This window comes from Lycorma delicatula, chromosome 7 (assembly GCF_047948215.1).
Source record: "Lycorma delicatula isolate Av1 chromosome 7, ASM4794821v1, whole genome shotgun sequence".
In the NCBI taxonomy this organism is placed as follows: Eukaryota; Metazoa; Arthropoda; class Insecta; order Hemiptera; family Fulgoridae; genus Lycorma; species Lycorma delicatula.
The window spans coordinates 130,757,856-130,784,759 of record NC_134461.1 but is presented as its reverse complement, the minus strand read 5'-3'; the positions used below and the strand labels follow the sequence as shown (position 1 = coordinate 130,784,759).

Sequence of the window (26,904 nt, the reverse complement as noted above, 5' to 3'; positions counted from 1 at the left end):
TATACATATACATTATAATGAAAAAAATTAAATAGAAATACTGAAATTTTATTTTTATTCAAAAATTGTTTTTTTAGCTGATTTTTTTTTCAAATATGTACAGACACCATTGTCAGAAGAAGCACCAATAATTGCAGATGAAGTTCAAGAATTTGATGAAGGTACCAATGAGATGTCTCCAGCATTAGCCACTTACTATGCTGATGGACGTCAGGGTGAAGATTTGCCTCCAGTTTATTGTCCTCAATTAGGTATTGCAATTGAAACATTAAAAGAAGGTTACACACTCTCAAGTCTATGGGAAGTTATCCCTTCTTCAACTACCAGCCACAACTCATCCAACAATAATACTAGTAGTAATTCTTCTTCTACTGTATGAAAGATACAATTTTTTCTAATCATACTGTTATTTATTGGAAACATTCGATTAGAATAGGAAATATAATTTGAGATTTCTTATTATTTACTAGTTAATCAGTTTAATAGTGAAATAAATAAATCTTTTATTCTGATTGCTACATTATATAGATCACATCAGGAATGGCTAGATATGCTACTCCACATATAAAAACAGAAAACACCCGGATGGGTCGAGGGAAACTATAGTAAACGCTTGATCATAAACAACTAATTGTAAAATGTAAAATAAATTTGGCTAAAGTCCATATTAATTATTTAAAATATAAATACATGAAAATACTAAATATAAAAAATAACTGCAAAGTAATTTACAATTCAGAAGATAATAATATAAATTACTTAAGCGCATATTTAAATACACATCGAATGGTATGCAGAAAATACAGAGTAATTTTTTAAATTTTTAAGTTATTATTACTTAAATTTATTGACAAAGTAAAATTGTTACTGGAAAAGAGATATAATTACATCTTAAATAAATTTCTGAAAAGATTTTTTTTTATCCCATAATTTATTAAAAATAACTATGGAAATATAAAAAACCCCTTTCTGGTAAGTTGTTAACAGTTCCATTGCTACATGAAAATAATTCCTTTTGGAGAGGGATTTTGTTTTTTACTTCAGACAAGAATATTTATAATATATAATATTATTAATATATATTTAATATATAACATTATAGCATGCCCTGAAATTTTTCTTTATGGACAACGAAAAGTAATGATTTGCATCATTAACGAGAATTTTATCCACACGATATCCACAATATATAGTGTACGTAGGAATTCATAGTATCTACAAAATTACATATACTTAAGAAGTACTGTACTTTTATCTATATTTAAAACTTTTAAATACTACTTTTAAACTTTTATCTATATTTACAATATATCTATATTTAAAATTAGAAGGTTTATAATCCATCCATTTAATAATTTTTGAACTGTTAACATATAATTTAGAAGTTCTTTGAAATACTGCAAATATAAATGCAGCTGTATCTTTTGTGAAGAGAGTAACAATGAAAATTTTGAGGCAGATAATTAATAAACAGTAAGAAAAGCAAGAGACTAGACACTTCTTTTAACACTCTATATTCTCTGCAGTCTGAAGTAGGAGAAAAACACCTCCTCATTTTTATATAGATCCCTGTAAAGTCACAGTATACAATTTACTGATTGTATTTTTTACTAACTTTTTAAAACACATCTACTGTAAAGGATTATAAGAGCTTAATCCATGCATAGCTCAGGCACTGATAGATCATAACTGACTCCATCATCATAAAGGACTAATGTTAACATCCTGCTTCAGTTTACAGATGAGTTACGTTATCGATTGATTATTTCATTAAGCATTTTAATGAAATATCAAATCAATTAAAAATAGTTAAAAAAGTAAAGACCTCATCTTGGGAGGTCTTTTATATTATTTAAAACACACAATCATAAAAATGTACCATTCATGTAAATGTCATTTATTTTAAACCTCCATACCACATATGGAAGTACAATAATATGAAAACTTATAATTTCTTCAGTATGTTCATTATACTACCATTTCTTTAGTAAAATATATTTATGTTAGCAAAAAATGTTTCAAACTGTTTTAAATAAAATAATGTTGTCAAATAATTTATGGTTCATAATATCCTAAACTTAAAGTTATTATTGTATTTTATATGTAGCATTTTTCTCCTAATTACAGGCAAGACTTATTTAACCAAAATACGGATATTATTTTGTGTACTGGCTATATACTACTTATAAATGATCGTAATGCTGGATTATTTATTATATTATTATTGAAACACTTATTTATGAGATTATTGTTTATATGAAACTTTAAAAATTTTGTTTTGTTAAATAAATGGGTAATTTAGTTTACATATGTATTTAATATGAATTTTAATAAAGTTCTACATAATTTTTTATTTATTTTATTACTTAATCATTTTACTATCACAACCTTTTTAATGCAACATTATTCAGGGATTGCTGAACATGTTTAAAATTACATGTTGAAGCACCAAAGGAGTAATCTCATTTAAAAATTCAATTATGTTACTTTTCAGTTCATCCAGGATGTGAAGATTTTTCTTGTAAACAGATCCTTTCATAATTCCTTAAATAAAAATATATAACTGTAAAATCTGGGGATTTCAATGACCAAATGAACTGTGAAATAAGCCTATCCCTAAAACTCCCTAAAACAATTTAGCATCACATTGTACTTAATTGTGTACTGTTGCTGTATCTTGTAAGAAGTACACTTCCACAATTTATTCCTCAATTAGTCAGCCGATGAAAGGATAAATGATTTCAATGCGATAAGTTTCTGAGTTTTCTTTGTTCTGGAAAAACTGGATGATTTTCTGCTTACATGTTATAGCATACGAACTTCACCTTTTCAATCATGTAATGGTCGATAGAGATTTCATGGGTTCTTCACAGACCACACCTGACTTTCTGGCTGTTAACATGGCTTAGTAAATGAAACCATAAGTATTAAAGCCATTGTTACACACTGGAAACAAAATAATAATAAAAAATTCAACAGTTATGGAAATAAAAATTATTGCCTACAGTGAAATATGCTTATAATATAAGCATTATTTCCAAGAATGTCAGGGTCTATAATACAAACAAAATTTGATTTTTAGAATTTCTAACCTTCCAGGTGAGGGATGTGAATGTGTAAGTCAAACTTCATTTTTTTGAATATAGTGGTAAACTTGTAAATTTAGAGTAATGTGAGGCACACAAAGACTTTTATATTGAGATTCACTTCGCCATCTAATATAAATTTAAGAAATAGTTTCACAGTAGGTATTACTAGCATATGCACTGGTATTACTAGCACTTGCTGTTATTAATTGCTTTTCCAGGAAAAATAATCTAATTAATGACTGAAATCATTCAACTTCTGTTTACTTTTGGTGGAGATTTTTATAAAAATTTATCTGTTTTCAAGGTTATAAAGAGTTATACATTTAGAGTTTTTTTATTTGTCTGGTAGGAAACATACTTTACAAATAATTTCCTTGTTAAGCGCTCTTAGTTTTAATTTCATTGATACTATGATTTTGTTCCTAAGGGTTCCTGGCTAGCATAGTCCCTCGTTTAGAATCAGTAAATTAATTATTAAGTATATCATTATTGTGCAAAAATTGTACTTAAGTTTATTATCCAAAAAATGTGTTTTTATTATAAATATATGAAGTATATATATATATATATATATATATATACTTTATTATATATATATATATATATAAATGTAATTAAATAAAAAGTTTTTAATGATAGATACATTTTTTATTTCCATTAACATTTTTATAACTTCTCATATGAATACAGTCAATATATTCCTTATCACTGCAGATTATTAATGCATGTAAAAGTTGAATCATTATAAATTATGGAAAACATTATGTGGTTTTAATGATAGGAGTTTTCACTGCTTGTAGCAACATATTTAATAGAAACATTAATCTTGTGTATTTTCATTACATGGAACTGCAGTATAGTGTTTTCCAGTTTGAGGTGATGAATTCTTTGATTCTCTGAAAAAAAGTCCAACTTAAAATTAAAGTATATAATTTTACTAAATTTATTAATTATTTCAAAAATTATGTATTACATTTATTTTGATATAAATATTAATATATGAAAATTTTACATCTTAGGAGATTTTTCTGAAGAGTTTATACCATTAATAATTAATATTTAATTATTAATTATATATATATTTAATATTAATTACCTGTATGGAGAGGACTTTTCAGCATTTTAAAAACAATTCAAAAAAATACCTGGAGTATTATGAAGCAGATTCGTGTATTTGGAAGCATGTTAACAAAGTGGATACCAGTTTTCCAGATATGCTTGTCCAAATTACTCAAATCCGCACTAGGCAGTTAAAACAAAAAAAACACTACTTAAAAAATCTAAAATACTATTTAAATAAAACTTTACTTCCACAGAAAATACATTCTTATTGATCTTTGTTCTAAATTAACTTTTTTAATTGACAGTTCATTCAGCACAAAATATACGTAAATGTAGGACTCTGTTAAGCTAATTATAAAATTAACTTCTGAAAAGATCGATAGAAACACATTAATCATAAACCATTGTTATGGAATGAACCATAATGTAATGATTTGCATCTAGGGTCATTACATGAAAAAGCTCATTATTGTTTATCTACTGCCATAAACTGATGAAGCTACAAAAAGAAAGAGATTATACACAGATTCTTTGTTTAAAACAATTATGTAAACTTGCAGCTCATAAATAAAGATCAACATTAAAGTAAACACAGTATTTTTTTTTAAAGAAACAGTGTATTTATGTTATATTTTAATTATTGATTGTTACCTCATTCTACTAAATGAACTGTATTGAAAAATAATTTTTTCAATTCTTTTGAAATTTAAAAAAATTATATTTCTTATACCATACAAGCAACTTCTCTTTCATTATACTTTTTGTAAGTTTTTTCTTTTAAGTTCACTTTTAATAAGTTTTTAAGTGGCATTTTTTATAAAACATTAACATAGGAAATTTTAATTCCAGTCAGTTAATTTTTATAAATTATGATTCCTTTATTGGCAGATATTAAATACTATTTTCTTATAATATTTTCAAATATTTTTTCAGTTTTCACTAGGCTACTTTCCATTATTGCCGCAAGATTACAGCAGAATGTGCATCCCCCCAGTATAGCTTGTTCATGCACTAAAGATTTCATTTTTCATTCATTTTTTTAAGGTACTTATGTTTTCTTCAAAATATGTGGAGGTAACAGGTGTCAATGACATGAATACAACCAAGTATAAATTACAAATATAATTTCCAAGAAAAAAATCTTTATTGGATGAAAATTTCATTAATATTAAAGTAACAGAATTTATTTAAAAAAATTGAAATTGTAGTTTTAAATGTTTAACCATAAGCTGATATAATTACTAGTACGGCAAAAGATCAGTTTTTCCAGTTAAAACTATTAAGGAAATGGTAAAAAAAATAAAGTATTTTACTATGTGTCTTACACATCACTTTTCACTCTACTCTCCATAATGGTAAATAAAGTCATTTCAACTACCGAATTACATATTAAATAAATATATATTTTATTTTAATCAATACATTAATGTAGTTTACATCAGGAATAGGTAGATTTGCTACTCTGCAGATTAAAAAAAGAACTACACTAAGCATGAAAACCATGACAAATAGAAAATACACAATTATAAGGATGTGATTTAAGTTATTATTTTATTTTTTTAAATATAAACAAATAATACAATATTAAGATAAATATATGAAGATCCCAAATATGAAAAATAACTCTTACTTCTAAAAGCATTAAAACTAAGTGCTTAAAATTACAGCACAAATTTATTTACATACTGAACAGAGTTGCAGATAAATAATGATTTCTTTTAAAAAAATGTTATATTGTTACTTAGTAATACTTTTTCCACAAAAAATTTTTTTTTTAGCAAAGCTTGCACACTCAAAAGTATAAACACAATAAAATAACATTTTTAGTTCTTTAAACACCAGTCTACATATTTCATACTTATGGGCACTAAACAATGATCTTACAGTTTATATATGCCAGCATAATAAATATTTAACAATCACTGTGCAAGCAAAGTGAGTGCCTGCTTCATATCAAATAAAAATTCCTCATAAAATTTTATCCTATTAAGAATCTTCACAATTGCATTAAGTAATTCTAGCAAATAATAAATTTGGTACTTTGCATTAACCGGCACGCAGATTTTTTTATGATAATATGTTACAAACTAAAATAGCTACTACAGGCAGTAATTTACTGAATTTATTATTTAAATAATCAAAACTTTACTGTTAATTTGTCAAAGTTAGCGAGCGTAGATTACAAGTTTGGTTAGATTATCATAATATCAAACATATCCTTATGGTAGGCTAACCTAATCTAACAGTTAAATATACACATTATTTATGTTATTCTCCAATGTTGAAGGCAATTAATCAAATTCAATGGTAATTATGCATAATCCCCAGATTAATCATATTAACAACCAAAAACTGTGCGTGCTGGTTAATGCAAAAGTACTGTAAATTGTGGCCCAAACTTCAGTTTCTTCAGAATAATTAGTAAACTTGTTCTGGACATTTCCAGCCTAGCAAAAGGCATTCTGGGCGATACTTTCACAGCTCTTTATTAAGGTCTTCAAAACGGGTATTTGCTTTCTAAATTGCTACTACTTTTAGACATGGTTATGTAACTTTTATCTCATGATTATCAAGTTAAAGTTAATGAAATGAGACTGCTCCCTAAGATTAACTTCTGTCAAAAACTATATTAAACACAAATGCCCTTTTACCAGTAGGAGCTGAAGAATATCTCCAAAAAGCAAGACATTTATTCTGCCAAATAATTTGTTATTTATTTTTATATTCCTGGAGACATAGGTGAATAATACATTCATTTTCATATAATACTGTAGAAATTCCATCTAAAACAAGCCAGTTGATATAGCAACACTAGCGCCTTTCCTATTCCATCTTTTGTCCTGTTCCAATGTCCTTTTATTTTTTAGGACATTGTTTTTTTTATTTTTCAATTGGAAGTGTGAATATTGAATATAATGTTTTGCCAAATATTTGATAAGCAGCTACTCCAGTTAAGAATCAACTTCAATTGACTTAGGCTTGCGTAATATATCAACAGTGGGTGCATAACTCACATTTATATGCTCTACAAGTAATTTCAAAATAAAAGATTTCAGACTTCCAACACCTCAAGTAATAAATAACTAATCTTCTTGTTTGTGCAGATCTATTTCTACAGCTGCAGAAACCTTTTGGAAAAGATCTTTCTATTGTACGTTTAGACCTCAAATGTTCCCCAGTAATTTTTCATCAATGTTTGAGCTCTTTCACATACATCTGTTCATGGGTAGCACTGAATGCAACTGCTTGAGCAAGGGCCTGTTGTATAATTTGCTCCACGTGAGCAAATTCTTCGGCACTTACATTACCCTCAAACAGTTTGAATTCTCTTTATCTGAGGAGTGTTTTAAAACACTCTATTCCACTGAGAATTGTTTTATAAGAACACTCTTCAGCGGTCTAATCTGCCAGAAGTTAAATTTCATTATGAAATGGTACATGGCACACTAACAAGCTGTAATAATAGGCTTCTTTGTCACTATTCAGACTATAGTAGCATGTGCATAATATTAGGCTTATTTCTTACATGCATACATGTAGTATCTCTCAATAAAATACATCTTGCCGACATAATATCTTCATTCCTTTCATCACCACTGTTCTCATTCCAAATTGTGTTTATATAAAGTTTCAAAGCACACATAAAATTCAACTAGACTTAAAGTCTTCCAGTTCGTCGTAATGATATACCAGTCAAAAATATTATTGTAAATAGATATTTCATCGCTGTCAAATCATATGAATAAACATATAGTTTTACTTGCAGCTGTTTACAAAGATTGTTAATTTTTTTGCACTTTTTACACCATTTTTCTCAATACAGTTTTGATAATAAACCAAACTGAACATTAATTAATTCATAATTATTACTAAACAACTACAAAGCCAAATTTTCCCATCTGTTACATTATTTAGATTTTCTAGCATATCTACATTTCTGAAATTAAAAACGATAACATAATTCAATATTTTATTAATTTTTTAATGTAAAAAACTTTGCAGTTCAATTATTCCCTGGTTTATGCAATTTCTTCTTGTATAATAATTTGTACATTTTTATACAATGATCTGCATCCAATGATTGTTTTTTTAAAAATTAAAAATAATTCTTCTTAAGTTTAATTTTTCAAAATAAAAAAATATTTAAATTAAAAGAAATGTATTTATTTTTTATTGCTATTTAAGTACATTAAAATATGTTTCATGAATTTCTTACTATTTATTTTACCTACAAAACATATATTTTATAGTTTATTATTTTATAGCAGTGCTAAAAAAAAAAAAAAAAAAAAAAAAAAAAAACAATAAGAGAAAGAAGAAGATTACTGAAAAGTAGTTGATTGGCTGTTTAATAAATGTTTCCAAATTTTTTCTTTTTCTTTTTTCCACTTTCTTCTTTAGATATTATTCATTACGCTAGATACGATTGAAATAATATTTGTCTTTTAGTTAGCTTTCTATTTTCTATATTTCATTTATCTATTTTTTTATGTGTACATTTTTTTAAAAAAAATTTAGTAACATTTAACAAGATCAAAAGTAATATATAAAAAGAACTACAATTTTCTTTTCATGCCAAAGAGTATTGTAATGAGAAGAAAAATAAAAATACTTTTCCTAAAGGCATAAGAGTTAACTTGCCCAGGATTTGATTGTTTGGAATTAGTTTTAAAGGTATTTTTTATATGTTATTTTATTGTTTCCTCTTAAGATTTTTAATTTTTATCCTATTAGCAGTAGTAAATATATGTTTATTATTTAATTATTCAAGCTTCAACAAACTGTAAAAGGAATAAGAAAAATTTATTTTTGAAACCAAAGTTGATTTATAGTTGAAAATTTTTAAATTATTTATGTAATCAAACTTTATTATTTTAATGCTTAGTACGTTTTAGAATTTTAGAAGTTTGTAATGCATTGGTTTTACAGTAAGAAATGTATTGCTTATGAATTATTTTGTTTAGCTGATTATAATTTAACTTTTAATTAATCAATTTTCTTGTGTGCAATAGTGAAAAAAAATTATAAAATTGTACTAACAATGCTGTAACTGTACATTACCAGTTACAATTAAGGCATGTTTCAATTAAAACAAGTATCGATTCATATAGAAAAACATAAAAAAAGACAAATTCTTATTCATATAAAACAACTTGCATTCCCTTAATTTGACAAATTAACAAAGATAATCAGCTTTACTGATTTTGTTCATAAAAGTTTTTTTATCACTTTAAATTTAGTTACTGTTATTACTTCTGTTTCATATGGCTTTTTAATAGAAATTTCATTGCTTATATTGCAACAGAGATTTTGGTTGATTTGTTAATGATTGTAAAAATTTGATGAATAAAGATCAACAGATGTAGTTCAAAGCATAAACTTGTTCCTTGTCCAATATAAAAGCATAGTGTAATTTTTCAGGATTAGTACATGTATGTATGTACATGGAGTAGTACATGGAATGTACAAACCAGTTTTGACATTCATAGTTTAACTGCAATTACAGCATAGTTTGTATGATTTATGGTCATAAAACTGTCATTATACAAGAAAGGTTATATATTCATTACAAAATATTATGAATTTTTCCAAAGATTGCTCTAAAGATTGAGCAGAAAAAACTAGACAAGATTAAAATAAGTGAAGAATAAAATTTGAACAAGGGTCTAGCTTCTGTTACTTAAGGTATTTATTATATAACTAAATAAGTTTAGGCATTGTTGGAAAATCAAGTTCTGTAAGACTATAATAGCATACCAGTTTCATCTCTGAAGTAGTTGACCTGAGCCTACAAAACTATACTTCAATTTACATTTATACATATCACCCACTGAAGTAAAAGCTGCAGACTGTTCAAAAAATGCCAAATAAAAATATCAGACTGGATGGATTTAATGTCTACATGTTTTTCATTGGTCCATCTATTTTTAGATGGACCAGAACACTAAAACAAACCTAAATAAAACTTCTTGAAAAGTTCCATTGCATATGAGGATGCCCATGTTACCTGCAATTTAAGTTTTCAGGATACACAGTATTTACCTATTTATTTTGCATTGATTAGGTTGCTTTTCCTGTAGATATTACATCTCTTAAGAGGCTCCAGGGTTTGCTAAGAAAAATTCTTTAACTGGTTCCTAAAATTGTGTGCTGTGGCAATATTCAAATGAATTTAATATTGCCACAATATTCAATATTACATAATGTAATATTGAATCTTTAATTCGAGGTTTTTTTCTGGTTTTATTTTTAACCAAATTTTTGTTGTTTAAAATATAGTGCATTGTAGTTATGAAAAATGGATGGTGACAAGGTTTTAAACGAAGAAGAAAACAGAAGATTATGCGACAAATTTGAAAATTGTACACCAAGTATTGCATCAGTTGCTAGCATAACTGTGAATGAGTTGCTTCAAAGGGCTTACAAGATATTACCTAACTGTATTAAGGTATTTGTTATAATTAAAATTTTTTCCTAAAAATAGTTGGTTACCAAGATATAAAACTAGAAAAATATTAACTGCATTTAAAACCATTTTAACCGTGCTGATGTTGTAAAGATTTTAAAATAAGTTAAAATTCCTGTAGTGGCATTGTGTGTAATTTGTATCAATATTTTGTAATTTTTGTATAATCCTTGAATTTTTATTAGTAACAGATTTAAAGATTTAAGTTAATATGATGAAATTTAAAAAATGAAATTGACCAAGTTGACTACCACAGCAATATATTAACAATGCCATAACTTCTGGCCTGATAACTTAAAATGACCCCTGTTGCATTTTTTTATTGTATTTATTACTTTACTATTTACTATTACTTTTCTATCAACTAAGTTAATTTGGTTTGTAAAAGCAGATCACCAGGTATTAACAAAATAGTGAGACATCATTTGATGTCTCATAGCAGCTGTGGATAATGCTAATTCCTCTTTAAAGGCTGTTGTTACTTTCATTTAGTTTTCAGTAACTTACTAAAAGTTAGTTGATGTGGTCAAAAGAATTTCAAAAATTTTTTTCTCTACCACTTTATTATTCTCTAACACTTTGAACATCTAACTGGACTAGAGTATGACCCATCTGGTCACATGAAGGACTTCCCTTACTGTAGTCAATTACTTGCAGCTTCATTAGTCTTTCTCCTATTAATCTGAGGAATTGTGGTGTTTTGTAGTCAGCATAAGGCTATATCCTGTCTTATCTCTAAATTTAAAGATATTTTCAATTTTTTGGGCGATGCAATCTCCAACTTTTAATTTCTCTGAATTACATCTTTTGAATTAACCCTACTAGAAGAATACTTCTGTTAGTAATCTGTAAGTAATTCTGTAAGTTGGTGTACCAGTTTGTCCACATCTAAATAATGCTTAATAATGCTCAAAATAATGTCATTATTTTGAGACTTTACCTTCATGCTCACCAGTTTTTGCCTCGAATATATTTTAAATCTGAGCATATAAGAATGTATGAGCACATATTTGTATGTGCAATTTCCCTGTTTGACTGTCTAAAAAATATTCTTCCTTGAAATGGAACCATCCTTTCTTCAATACATTTTGTTCTGGTGAAAAAACCAGTAATGTTATGTTGGACATAAACAAACTTTTCATGAAACAAGTTTTTGTTACAAAAATGACTGATACTAATTATCAGCAACATTGTGCAATCAAGTTTTGTTTAATCTCTGAGAATGCTACTTCAACTTTTTCAAAATTGAAAAAGGAGATGATCTGTCACAATCCCAAGTTTTTTATGTGCAAAAAACCTCACTGTTGAATAGAAAAATACAGGTTGGAAGTGTGCTGTGATCTTCTAGGGTGAATTGAAACTGATGCTGATTTTCTAAAAAATGTTATTGCTGATTTTCTAAAAAATGTTATTGCTGATTTTCTAAAAAAATGTTATTGCTGATTTTCTAAAAAAAAATGTTATTGCTGATTTTCTAAAAAAATGTTATTGCTGATTTTCTAAAAAAATGTTATTGCTGATTTTCTAAAAAAATGTTATGATTTTCTAAAAAAATGTTATGATTTTCTAAAAAAATGTTATGATTTTCAAAAAAATGTTTATGATTTTCTAAAAAATGTTAATGATTTTCTAAAAAATGTTAATGATTTTCTAAAAAATGTTAATGCTGATGAATCTTGGATATTTGAATATGACCCAGAAAGAAAATGCCAGAGGAAAGAGTAGTACACTTCAAACTCACATATTCCAATAAAGCAAAAATGAGCAAATAAAAAATAAAAACCATGCTAATTTGTTTCTTTGATAGTTAATGGCATTAGCCATAAGGAGTTCTTGCCTACAGGACAATGTTCTTGCCTACAACATATTGTCAATCAATATGTTTACAGAGAAATTCTTGAAAGACTGTAGGAAAGTAGCCCACATGAGACCAGCCATCAAAGACAACTGGATGCTGCATCATGGCATGCCCCTTTGTCACACTGCATTTTCAATGAGTATTTGGCAAAGAAAAACATTCCTGTAATTCATCAACCCTAATGAGTTCATGACTTTCACAATTTTTGAACAGTAGAAACATTAAAAAAAAATGTAACTGACCGTCTGAAGGATATTCCGGTTTGAATTCAAACACTGCTATGAAGAGGGAAAACATTTGAACTGTTGCATGGCTTCCCAAGGGAACTATTTTGAAGGTGATAGTCCATGTATAACTGGATTATAAATAGTTTTTCTGAACCAGTCTCATAACTTGATTTACAGACCTCATAGGCTCCAAAATATGGTGTACAATTTTGCATTGTATCTATATCCGGATTAATTCCACAAAAATCATTATTTGCATTAAAAGTTAACAATTTCATTGCCTACTGGCTCCCAACTACCACTTAAATTGCCCCTGAAATTAACTGATGAGTTAATTTGGTTATCTCAGTATCACCTATAACTTGAATAATCTAAATTATCACTTATCTGAACCGACCTGAATATGATCTCAAACTTCCTTCTCTTTTGATGAAGAAACATCTAATATTTCTTGAAGCCTTCATCCATGTTAATATTAAACTAAATATTTAAGACTAATAGTTTACAATTTAAACTAAAGTAAATAAAAAAGATTAGAAATACACTGCAAGAGCTAAGTAACTTCAGCAACAAACATTAAACATAATCAAAAACTCAAAACAATGTAAACAATGTAATGAAAAAATATATTGGTATTCACCATTGCCAACCAACATTACTAAATACTAACATATAATTTATACAAAAAAGATATCGGCTAACGTAACCTTCGCTTACTAACCTCATCTAATTAACCTTAGATATTAAACTGGCAGATTGTTAGATTGAATCAGTATATAATTAACATCAGTATATACAGTATTCAATTAACAAAATTTTTATTATGATGGATGTAATTTGTATTATGATGGATGTGGGTGAATAGTCATATTGATGTGTTTTAGTGCTATGTGTATAGAATAGTGTATAAAAATATAGTGCTAATGTTTTGTCATAATTGCCTTATATCCCTACTCACACATCAAGAAAAAGTAAAAAAATCAATTATAGAAAAAAGATTTTTCTTTTTTAGCATGATGACCCTAACATATCCCAAGATTGACTTCTGAATGCTTATTATCTTTCTAAAATTGCCAAAATCAATTGTCAGAAATTTATTTTTAACCATGTGAATTTACAGCTAAAAATATTTTATAAGAATGTATGTAAAAGAATAAGAAAAATAACGCAGTACTTAATCTGTACAGATTAGTTACAGCCAAAGATTTGAAATAGTTTGACACTGTTTTTTTAATTTATAGTAGAGCTATTATTGCTTGCTTGTTGATGGTGCCTTTTTACTTCTTTTACAAACAAAGCTTAGCAAACCTTGTTCTGAAAGAAGTTTTAGCTGACAAAGGGATAAAACCAGATTTAATATCTTAAATCTATGCAATTACTTTGGTGATCCAGTTCAGTCCTCTTACTAGGATGTGCAACATTTTGATTTTTTTTTTACTTGTTTACATTTTGTAAATCAAGCATAATCAGGAAATGTAGTCAGTTATAGTTAATAAAGATAAATATTTACCTCTTATGTCTATCTAATTCTTCAATAGTGTCTGGCAGTGGTCTATCTTTTGTTTCAGGAAGTGGAAGGAGAAAAAATGCAGAAGCAATTGTCAGTAGCCCCAGAAGAACAAGTGGAACCCATGATCCCCATGCATCCTGTTACATAAAATACATATGAAGTTCAATATTTAGTGAACATAACAAAATTGTTTTTTTTTTTTTTTTTTGGAAAGTCAAGTATGTTTAACAGAAAGGGTTTTTGAATATGGTATGGTTCTTTAAATCTGAATATAATTCATTAGCATTGTGACTGTTATTGTAAAATTTGCTTACTATTTTACAGATTAAACAATTGTATCTGGTTTATATATATGACCAAACTTTCATTTCTTAATTCTTATTCTAATTGGCTAAATTATTACCTGTAATTTTGTACAGGTTCAAACTTTATTCTTTGTCAAACTTTATTCTTTGTCAAACTTTATTCTTTGTCAAACTTTATTCTTTGTCAAAACAAAACTGTCAGTTTTGCTCGACTAACAAAGCTGTGTGTCACTTTATACAAGCCTGACTGTTCTGTTAAGGCAGTAGAAGCAAATTTATCAAAGTGCAAATAGCACTTGCTTCAACATCTGTTTGCACTTTTGATAAATTACTGTTGCAAATGAACTTTTCTGCTTAGTTTTAGTAAAGAAAAATTTTGTTTTTGTAATCCTGCATGAATATAAGAAAATGTGGAGTTGTAACTGGAGAATGGAATTATACAGTATTTGCACAATTAACCAGTATCTGATATACCTATACATGGGTATGTCTTATGTTAAATAGCTATATGAAGCTTGTTAAATCACCAGATTATGGTGGAAGGATTTGTCTTTCTATGTTACACACAAAAAAAACTTCAACTCGTGTGTTCAATGAAGAACCACCATACCAAAATAGCATTTGCAGATTGATCAAACAAGTCTGAAAAACTGGCAGCCTATTGAAACAGTCTGCATCTGAGGAGACCATTGAAGCTGTTAAGTTGTTAGATAAAAAACGTTCTGCAGAGTTAGGCATTCCAAAAAGAACTGTTCTCAATCAGTTCAGGTGTTACATAAAATTTATTCACACAACAAAATTGTATTGAATGGTTGTAAACAATTCTTGTCTGTTTAAATAAGAAGTTTACCACTGAACCTGTTTCACCTTCAAACTGATGATCTCTTGATGTCTTGACAAGTAAAGGAATACATATCAAAATTTACTAAAGATAAATTTCTGTGGAGTTCTTTTAGATATAATACTTCGACTATTGAGCTTTGTTAAAAGTATTTGAAACTACTCCCCCTCCCCATTACTTTTTGTGGATATTGTATTAAAAAACCTCATATGACTATTACAAAAGCAACATAAGACATAGTATTTTACACGTTAGTTGTTGCACATACTCCATTGCAGAGTATTAATATAAAACTCTCTTATTCTCAGAGCTTTAAAATAAACCAAGGTAGCTAGAAAAATATTTAAAAATGAAATGGCAACTGATGCCACCATGCATCTGTGGTAACCACTGAAACAAAAATACTGTTTTGAAAGCATAATTTATTTTTTTTAAATTACAAATTTCATTACACATTTACAAATTCATTTACATTAAACAAATTACTTTAAATTAATAAGCATTTTCATTATTTTTAATTCTAATGTGGGTTTTTGAAACCACATGAATGTATGTATTATTTGTCCATAATTTACAGTTAAAGTTGTGTATGTCATTATGTATGTCTCAAAACTGTATCACCAATAGGGCCTAAGGATTTCAGAACTGAGATACTTGAACTAGCTTTCACCCAGATTTTGAACCCCACTTTTGGGCTCATTTAGATACTGTTTCAGATGGCTGTTCCCCCTTGAATGGTACAATCATCACTATATTGCCTTATGGTCCTCTGGTAATGCTGCCTTATGAAATGAATTGTGAAGTGTGTTTACTACAGGTCTAATTATTCAGAATTACAAAATGAAAGATTGATTTCTTAAAATTGAATTGCAGTTATTATAATACTTGATAATACTTATCAATCAGCTAGCTATTAAGCCCAGCCTTAATCCTGGATTTGAAGACCAGTAAATCCTGCAAGATTGATATCTTATGTAGGTAAGCACAGTATTAATTCCTAAGAATAGAAACTTTTCACACTATTTGTCAGATTATCTGTTTGTGATCAAATTATCCAGGAACAGAAAAATTTGTATCAGTCTATAAATATTTCATCAGTACCTTTGAACTTAGTAGGATTTTCCAGAATCATTATCTTTTCCTGGGAACCAAAGTTCAGGCCTTTCTGGACATATTTTGGTTAGCTTAGTTTTGATAATTTGGAGGAATATCAGAAGTTTTTTCTGTTTGTTCGATGATGTTTTGTTTTTTCCTTTCTGGTCTGATGATGATTACTGCACCAAGAATTGACCCAGGTGGAATTTGTTTACAAATTTGGTGACTTGGGTCAACCCACATTATGGTAAACTCTTACCTCTTCAATTGCTTGCTTCAATTATCCTGAATCTAAATAAAGTTTATTATATTTCTTTATTTAGTTCATTATTTAGTTTATTTTGTGTTCGTTAATTTCTTCATCTTCATCTAAACACTGCAACAGAAACAAAAAAAAATATATAATAATTTTTCTTTTTAAATGATTCATTAAATTTTGACATCCTGAAAAATTAAAAAAATGTATAACCAACATTTTGACTGGTACTGAGAATACAGGTGGCATCAATTGATTCCAGATGAATTTTACACATAAAAAATATCTAACAAGGAGTATAGAAAATCTAAATACATAAATAGCAAGTAAATAAAATAAACAAAAAATTAGTTTTACTCACCATTTGAATATGCTTGTTCAGTAGAATTTGATGTAGAAAACTTCAACACTACTGAAATAACCTAGAACGACTGAAAGAAATTTATAAAATAAAAATATAAATTTAAGCCTGAACTCTGGTGGCCACTTAACTACTACAGGCATCATTTAACTAGATGCAGGTAAGGAACATGCCACAATCTCTGGTGCTAGTGGTTTGAATCAGTCAGGCATGGCATTTTCACACACTACAAATCATTCATCTCATCCTCTGAAGAAATGCCTAACATTGGTCCTGAAAGTTAAAAGGTTAAAAAAAAGAATGTTTTAAAAAAAAAGATGTCTTAAAAAAAAAGATGTCTTAAAAAAAAGAATATCTGCTTTCTTTTTTGTTTAGCCTCAGGGAATTACTGTTCAGATAAAATTATTAAAGAGAATGAATGAGGATGATATAAGAGTGTAAATGAAGTGTAGTCTTATACAGTCAGTTCGGCCATTCCTGAGACGTGTGATTAATTGAAACCCAACCACCAAAAAGAACACTGGTATCCATGATCAGTATTCAAATTTGTATGAAAGGAACTGCTTTTACAACTTGAACACTGGACCTCTTTCAGGCATTCACCAAGAGGTATTCACCACTTACCCTGCGGGTAAGAATAATATATCTGCATCAAATGCTACTATGGATGAATGACACTTTATTCATAGTTGATGTAATTATGTATTGCATATTTTTATGAATTATGAATATAATTTATAAACTACTCATAATTTCAGACATTTTTTATTGAAATACATAAATTGAGATAAAAGTTAGAAAACTAGTTTTTATATGTAAAACTAATTTTTTATATGTAAATATTACTTACTGTTAGAAGAACAAATGATGCTAACATTGAACCTATTCTTGCACACATTGAAGCCGTACCAACTCCAATATTGCGTACAACTGTTGGGAATTGTTCTCCAGAAAAAAGATATAAAGTCGGATATGATACAGACATGCCCATTAAACTAGTAATAGATAAAACTCTTCTGGGCCAATCTCTAGGATATACTCCTGTAAATATTTCAATTAAAATTCTGTTAATTATGTGAAGTTGTTGAAATTGATTAACATTTGGAGAGTTAGCTCTGCCACATTTTTGCATATTTGTATTAGTAATGTTTAAAGCTCAGTGTTGCATTTATCTTGAATTTTCTTTATTAATGTATGAAATAATATATTAAGGTAAATAATATACTAAATATGAGTGGAAGCATAGCAAGGCTAAGGTCTCCCCTCTCTTACAAGCCAAAATATTGTTGAACTATATGAATACATCAGATTTATAGAATTTATAGAACATTTATAACAAAAACTGCACATATCAATAATAATTGCCCATCAATAATTGATAAGTTAACATTTTTAATTTTTCAAATATGTCTACTTGTATCATATGTATAATTGTATCATTATTATAGATACCAACTTGTGTTAGTAACCTTGCGAAGAGTGTAGTCAGTCTTATAGTGTGATGTCCACTTGAAGAAAGTACTTTTGAACAGAGTTCTGTGATCAGATTTTTAATTACAGAATGTGTATAACTGTCAGAAATGTTCTCTCGCTCGGATAAATAAACAATATGGCAGTAGTTGCATGAACCATGACAGTTTTTATTCATGGGTGAAATAGTTGAGTGAAATAGTTGGGTGAAAAGTGGCATGCAAAAGCATGATCAACAAGCAGTGCTTGTATTGATTCAAGTATCCAAGAAGACAGACTATGATGACTTAACAGTAGAATAAATTGCTGAAAACTGTCAAGTGTTGGCACAACTCATTCCATCATTCAAAACAAACTGAAGTACTGTAAGATTTGTGCACAGTGGGTTCTACTCAAGTGTTTCAATAATGAAGATGAAACTTGGATACATCATTTTGAGCTGATGTCCAAGCATCAAAGCATACAGTGGAAGCAACCTGAATCGCCTGTCTGTAAGAAATTCAAAACACAACCATCAGGTTGTGGTAGGTCATGTTAACCATCTTTTGGAGTGCCTGTGGTCTGACTTTCTGTAATTATTTGGAGGAGCTATGCACTATCAACAGCCTATACTACTTAGCCATGATTGAGAACAAGGTCAAGTATGTGATTAAGAGGAAATGTCCGGGTGACAGAGGAAGGTGTCTTTCCCCAAGACAACGCTCGACCTCATGCGGCACAACTAAACTAATTGGCAACGTCTAATTGGGAATCTGAAACTATTTGTAAAGTTGGTTGGGAGTTTCTGCCTCATCTTCCTTACAGCCCCATCTTTGCCCCTACAGATTTTTATCTGTTTTGTTCGATGAAAGAAGCTTTGCATGGCATAAAGTTCAATGAAAACAGAGGAAAAGTACAAAACTGGCTTTGAGATCCATGTAAAGAATTTTGCTGAGGGAATTAAGAAGTGCAAAGAAGTTTAGAATAAGTGCAGTAGTAAGGATTATGTGGAAGAAGACAAAAAAATTATATTTAGTTAATAACCATTTTTGCTGTACAGTTATAGTCGTAATTATTGAATGACCATTGTATATAGTAGCTCAAATAAATTAATACAGTAGAATAAATAACAGATGAAATAATTAACATTAGACAGATTTAAGCAAATAACAGCAAAAAAATGAATATGGTAAAATAAACAAAGAAATAAAAGTAATAAATACAAGCAACATCATTTGCAGGTCTTACTTTAATAGCAACCAGTAGAAAGTGTCATGTATGCCAGGTTATGGGAGTGTGATTGAGGAGGCAAGTAAAGGCAGCTTGTAGGAGGACCCACTGTTATTAAATACATAACTTTTTATATAAATAACTTTCTACCCATTTCAGTTATAAAGTACAAAAACTAAAACAAGTATATAATTCTTCCTATATTAATTACTATCTGACTTTGTAAACCAATATTGAGAACTTTGTAGGTTTAGCAACTATGGTGTGTAATTGTCAGTAATAGTATTTCCGTGGCTACTTCAGAAAGTTACATAAATAATTTTAAACTAATCTATTTAAAAATAACAGTATCAAACCAGTATTGTATAAATTAACATATTTAAGCTTACAAGAAAATCCTTATTGAGCTTCCAATATCGTTTTTAATAGAAATTAACAAACATTAAAAAAAAAAACTTTCTACCAGTCTACTTAAAATACATTTAAAAAGATTTTCTTTTACAAATATTACTTGATGAATTTTTTAAATAAAACCAGATATAAATTTTTTAAATCCTAAATTGTCACTTTAACATTCATACAATAAAATGTATATTTCCTTTCATTAATATGCAGCATATTTGTAATATGCTCAAATAATTTTTATCGATGTTTTCTGAATATTAAATTATTTTGTAGCTATTTTCTATATTTATTATTTTCATATATTTTACCTAAATTGCATTTTATCTTACACATTTTCTTGTATTTATTAATATGAACTTAAAACTTCAATAATTATTTTATTTTATAATTGATAAGTTTTTACCATAGTTTCCCTTGATCCATTCACATAAATGCCTGGGGCAGTACTTTTTAACCATGGAGTAGCACATCGTGTTCCTGAAGTGTTATTCAGTGTTTTATGTACCAAGCAAAATAAAACATACAATGTGATCAGGCAGAGTATGGTGGCCTGATTTAAAGAACCTTGTAGGTTAAAGGGTTTATTAAAACTGACTGAGCAGTCCACAATTACAAATTGTGAATTCCCAACTGTATGTATTGAAATAGGTGAGAAAATCTGAAATACTCGCTGATGTTAAATTACAGAACATCATTTTTAAAAAATAATTTATAAACGATTTTTTAAAAATTTATCATTGAATTAAGATATTAAAATCCTATTCATATCTGGTACATAGCCTAGCCTGTAATTTGGTAGAGCTAACCTAGAAGAATTAGAATTCTGGCATATATTTTTTAATACTACATAAACTTCAAAAAAAATTATATACTATGAATTACTTTGTTTTTTTTATAGACTTTTCAAAGAAAAGTGTTGTATTACTGTTGCATGGTGGGAATGGGGGATGAAATTGAATTTTCTTTGTTTTAAAATCCCAATCGCTCAATGTAATTTCCTTATATAAATATATTATTTACAAAGAATTTTTCTTTAAGTTTTTTCTTTAGATTTCACTGTAATTATGAATTATTTAACTATACGGTGTAAAATATTTTTACTATTTACATTTATATTGTGTAATTTCATTTGTAGTTAGTTAGTCACTATAATAATAAGAAAATTTCTATATTTTAATCAAGACTACTTGAACAATTTCACTTAAATTTAGATATGCTGTAGTAGTGTAGGTGAAGTGAATGTGAAAATTTGATGAAGATTGGTTTTAGCCATTAACAAGTTTACATTCAATTGATCAAATGCTGGAATTGAGGTGTGAAAATGAATTTTCTTTACATTTGAGGTATGAGAATCATGAAAATACCATTCATGTGTAAAATTTTGTGGCTTAAAAATCTCCAAAACTACTATATCAATTTCATTGAAATTTAAATATGATTGTTTACAGTGTATTTGAAGTTGTGCTTGAGAGAATTTGATGAAGATTGATTGGTTGAGTCATTCTTAAGTTCTCAATAGTTACAAAAATCTTGAAAATTTTGTTTGTACTCCAAAAATCAGTGAATTTCTGACTGAAAAAATGAGGGTGTCTTTAATGAAAGTCTTCTTGTCAGTCAAGAGTTTTTATTCCTTTTTTTTATGTTTAATTTTTTATTTTTATTTTCTCATAATTTTCTTACATTTTATTTCTTGTTTTTATTCATTTAAAAAAAAAAAAAAATATTGGACAATTAGAGATTAATTGCTTAAAGAAGGGATAAACAATAAATAAAGGACATAAGGTGAAAAGAAGACTCATTAAACCAAAGGAAGAACAACTATACCAAATAAACAAACCCTAATATTATTGGGATAATAATATTTGTGATAGTGGCACATTTTTGAAAGTTTTTTTTTAAATGGAACCGAGCATTCTAAAAGTTCATTCTTAGATTGCATGAAATGAACTAGGGAGTAGTTTAATGCAGGGTAGTGCTAGCATATATGAACATGATTTATGAAATAGGAGTCTTAAAAGAAGTAGATAGATATGCTCTTGGGTAGATGAATATCTATGTAAAAATGGATAAATAGTAGTTATTGAATTTTTGAATAAATATAATTAAAACAAGAACACAATTTAAATATATCAAAGAGTAAAAATTAATAAATGTTACAGGTGTTAGAGAAATGGAAATTAAAATGGAAAATGGAATTTTGGAAATAATGTTGGTAAGCTTGCGGTATAGGTAACACAGTAACTTATATAGCTGGGCAGTCCCAACTTTCCATTTAGTAGTAATGAAGTATTGGAGAGATCTTCAACGTGCTTTTGTCATTTTACACAAAAATAGTAATACTGTGCAGGCAGTGCACAGATTATTTTGCCATCATTCTAATTTAGGATGTAACAGATGTGTTTATGAAACACAAGTTTTAGAAACAAGTTCAGACTTAAAAACTAAACTTAGACAGTGTGCAGAGAATTTTTGTGATACAAAATACTGAAATTTTTTGAGCTGCAGTTACAAAAAGGCCACGTGACTCAATTTGTCATCAGGCAACATGTCTAAAGATATCCATCATTCTAGTGTTCATAGGAAATGATGGTATTGTAAACTAGTAGAACTTAAATCCATTGTTCATTTAATGCAATGAAGTTCTGTGAACAAATGCTTCCAAAGATAAATAAAATTATTTCTTTAACAACTTTTAGATGTTTGATAAAGCCCACTTTTAATTGAATATATTTCATTAAGCAAAAATTTGATCATTGGGCTCAATGAAATTTTGAGCTACATCACCATCAGTTAAACCATGGAAAGTTTTGTTGTTGAAACACTACAGACATTTCCATAAATGACTTAACACCTGTTTTAATGAGATGGATCAACATCACAAACAGCACACAGGAAGGACTTATATGCTAATTGACAACTATATTTTGAGTAATGGTAACATTTTTTTAGACTTCAGATTATCTGACCTGACAGTGCACGACTTCCTTTTGTCCCATTACTTTAAAAGCATAGTATACTTACTACAAGAGAAGAATTAGAAGCCAATATACATGAGGAATTGCCAACATTTTGTTATAACGCTGCATCAAACTAAGTGAAATGTAACCCTGACTGCAGGAATGTCTGTGCAAAAGTGGAGTTCACTGGAAAGATGACATTTTCAAAAATTTGTGATATATTTAATGACATCTTTTGCATGATTAAACAAAATTAATAAACTTATTATTAAATATTACTTTATAAAAAATATTAAATTCTCAAAATTTCAGTTTCCTTGAGACACCTTTTATTTAAAAAAATTTCAAAATATCATTAAAGGCATTTTAACAGATATTGCATTCATTTCAGATGAGGAATAATACTGGTTGGATTGAGCAGGGGAGAGAGCTGGTGACTACACACGGCAGTAGTAATCATAAAAATGTACATTTTGAAAGCAGTTATGCAAAGTAGCTGTAACTTTCTTTAACTATTACTATGGGTCTTTCAAGTTTACAGGATTTGTTTTGGAGAAAAAAAATGTGTAAATATATTTTTATACAGATAAAATGTATTGAAATAAAAATATATATCTTCATAAATTTGGGTGGATAATTAAAGTTGGTTTACTAAATAGATTTTATTAATCAATATTTTGTATAACAATTGGTACCAAATACTTGTAATTGAACTTACCTATTGGTATAGTAGAAATCAGTAAGCATGCCACTCCAGAAATAGTAAGGGATAACAATATTGTATGACGTCTTCCAAATTTCTGTACTACATATACAGATATAAGTGGTCCTGGAATACCTCCAAATATACCTATAAACAATTGTGATTAAATAATTAAATAATCATTATATAATTTGAAAAAACCTTGAATGTCAAATTTTAAATGATACTACATGTTTCTTGTAGATTAAGAAATTACTATGTAAATTATATTATTATGTAGAATTTTACCTCACCTGTTGAAGTAATGTGCTCATCAGTTACATGATGGACAAAATTGCAGAGAACTAATATTAGGATAATTAAAATATATAAATTGATATAACACCAGAAAAAAGTAGTAAAAGAACAAAAAATTCTAAATTTTAATATCATTAAATAAAAAAAAGAAGTCATAATTATGTAATAAAACCATTACAGTAAATCTCATTGTTCATAAAAGGGTCCACTAAATAACATTTCGACAGTTAAAACATTAAAAATTTAGCATATCCTCCTACCTCAAAAATATATATTTTTGGTATGAGACAACCATACCCAACTCAAATATTTTAAATGGGAAAAGTAGGTTGGATAGGATACATTGTTTTAAAGAGCATCAAAAAACAGGTATGACAGCCAAGTTGTGCAACCCTAACCAAATGGCAACTATTTAACATTTTTCACAGGTAGTTTCAAAATGGTGGTATATAATACAGTCCAAGTAACCGTTTTGATATAAAAAAAAAAATATTTTGAGGTAGCAGCATTTGTTAAATTTATTTTAATGTTTTCACTGTTAAGTACTTATTTAAGAAATTCTGTAGACTACTTTTGAAATTAGGAATGACTGAAAAATTTTCTTGTCAAAATTTTTACTTTTCAATTCCATTTAAAATAGTGTCACAATCCTACTCTTTTCATTTAAAACTTTTGATTTGCTCTGTGGATGCTTGGAATGTGGTTGTCTTAAACAAAAAAATTTCACTCAGGAGTAGTTAATAAATTTTAGTTTTGTTTGTTCAATAGTTCTGTTATCAACTATTCATTCTAAATAACCAGTTTTTGAGTAAATTAAACCATATCAACAGCATTATTATGTTTTTCATATGCTACAATTTTTAAACCAATTGTCCCCTTCTGTGTTAGTTGATCAGTTAACATGTAGCACAATTTTGTCAATGATTTTTTTTTCTGTTTTAATTATAATTGATTATTGCAACTAAGATAAAATGTCGTCAGAAGTATAAATTAATTGGCTGTTTTATTATTCACCTATTAAAATAAAAAGAAACGTGAACAATAAATAAATTCAGGTTTAGAAAATTAACTTATTTTTTTAAAAAATCTGGTAAATTGTTATTTCTAAAAATATTTGTGTGCTTTGTAACGTGTTGCATTATTTATAATAAATCATGACTTTCTTTAAACATTTAGGAGCATAGATTAAAAACAATTTTTTTTGGTTAATAATAGTTATTAAATGTGATGTCAAAAAATAATCATTTATTCTTACTTTCATGTTTAATATTTTTCACCATTTGTATACAACACATAAAACAATGAAATATGAATTTGTATACATTTAGATCCCTCATTAATAATTGTATTTCTTGTCCTCTAGTCTTGAGTAAACAAATTAAAAAAAAAAAGTTAACATAAATTAAAATTAAATTACTCTTTTATGTGAATGTATATACATTACCTGAAAGAGCAACATTGTAAAAGAGGTCACCACCAAGCTGTCCTTGGTACTGGTTTAAACCAAAGAAACATAAACCAGCTATAAACCACGATAAAAAAATACAAACAGATATTTGCCGAAGTGTAGAATTGGTGAATAAGTCTTGGATGTTTGCTTTTTTATTTGCTGTTTTACTTCCTTCACGATTTATTGACTGTAAAATTGAATTTGAATATCAAAATTTAATTTAAATATCATGAAAAACAGAATAGTACTTTCACATATTACCTATATATTAGTTTCTTGCAGCTTCTTTTTTTTGTAATGTCACATACCTAATTACATCTTAATGTTAGTTGTATCCAGTATCAATCTGATTATTATTGAAACTGTATTATTAACTGAACTCAAATGACTAAAAATTTACTGACCGTTCAAATACAAACAATTACAAACCAACTAATGTAAATAAATATAGTAACTATTTATATATTCAAATAACAGATTAATGCACAATAATAGTTACCGTGATGGCTGAAAATGAACTTTTGTAGTGATGAAAAATTTCTCGCCTGTCTTGAACTTGAACCTGGAACTTCCAAATGAAAAGCAGAGATGCTACTACTCTGCCATGAAGATAGGCATTATGAGTATACTTTCAATTGAATTTGAACAATATACTGGATATTTACAAAGGAGTTCCTCTTTATATGTTGCTAGCTACTCATCTGACCAATGAAATATGCATTTCAGTGGAAGTATTAATTAGAAATGTGCATCAATTAGTGGGAATATTGGTAGTAACTAATAACTTTCTATTTGTTATATATAGGTTTAACTACACACAAAATAGTGAGGTGATTACTATGATAATAAATTGAAGCAGCATCTATTAGCCTATAACATTATTTTTAATAATAAAGTCCTTACAAAAATTGAAAGCAGTTGAAACAGTTTACAGAAAGTTAGTCCATTCTATTTTATTTACTTTTTGCCTCAAAAAAATGAGCAAAAATCATTAAAATGTTCAATTAGTTGAAAATTTGATTCCTAATAAATTGTTCATTGAAATATTTTTATTTAAATTCTTGAATAGAAAATTTACAATAGTATCACCTACAGTTGAAACCTTACTTTACTGATTATCAACTGTTGTTGTTCATGTTTCTATTATCAGATGATCTTTCCCTTAGACCAACTGCAACTGCAGGTAATTAGTGACGATAAAATTGCCATTTTACATCAGTAGCTTTCTCAATATTTTTTTTTTGTCTTCAGTCATTTGACTGGTTTGATGCAGCTCTCCAAGATTACCTATCTAGTTCTAGTCGTTTCATTTCGGTATACCCCCTGCACCCCATATCCCTAAC

At 27.9% G+C, this 26,904-nt stretch overlaps 2 protein-coding genes across 3 annotated transcripts in view; one reads left to right on the top strand and one right to left on the bottom strand.

The window, feature by feature from the left end:
- BBS5 (Bardet-Biedl syndrome 5 protein) overlaps positions 1 to 791 on the top strand; it is a 43,705-nt gene extending 42,914 nt beyond the window's left edge. Inside the window, exon 9 of the mRNA XM_075370584.1 lies at positions 104 to 791. Within this exon, the coding sequence (XP_075226699.1) occupies positions 104 to 379 (276 nt within the window). The 3' untranslated portion in view covers positions 380 to 791. The remainder of the gene's footprint in view (positions 1 to 103) is intronic.
- Positions 792 to 3,729: 2,938 nt separating this feature from the next.
- The window catches only part of LOC142327967 (organic cation transporter protein-like), a 77,204-nt gene continuing 54,029 nt past the window's right edge, over positions 3,730 to 26,904 (bottom strand). The window contains exons 8-12 of one of the 2 annotated variants that reach the window (XM_075371392.1): positions 25,556 to 25,748; positions 23,830 to 23,961; positions 17,921 to 18,111; positions 14,213 to 14,349; positions 3,730 to 3,985 (exon numbers count right to left, since the gene is read on the bottom strand). In XM_075371392.1, the coding sequence (XP_075227507.1) occupies positions 3,910 to 3,985; positions 14,213 to 14,349; positions 17,921 to 18,111; positions 23,830 to 23,961; positions 25,556 to 25,748 (729 nt within the window). In that variant the 3' untranslated portion in view covers positions 3,730 to 3,909. Of the gene's footprint in view, positions 3,986 to 14,212; positions 14,350 to 16,712; positions 16,830 to 17,920; positions 18,112 to 23,829; positions 23,962 to 25,555; positions 25,749 to 26,904 lie in introns of those variants that run through there. The other variant, XR_012757132.1, reaches the window with a different exon arrangement.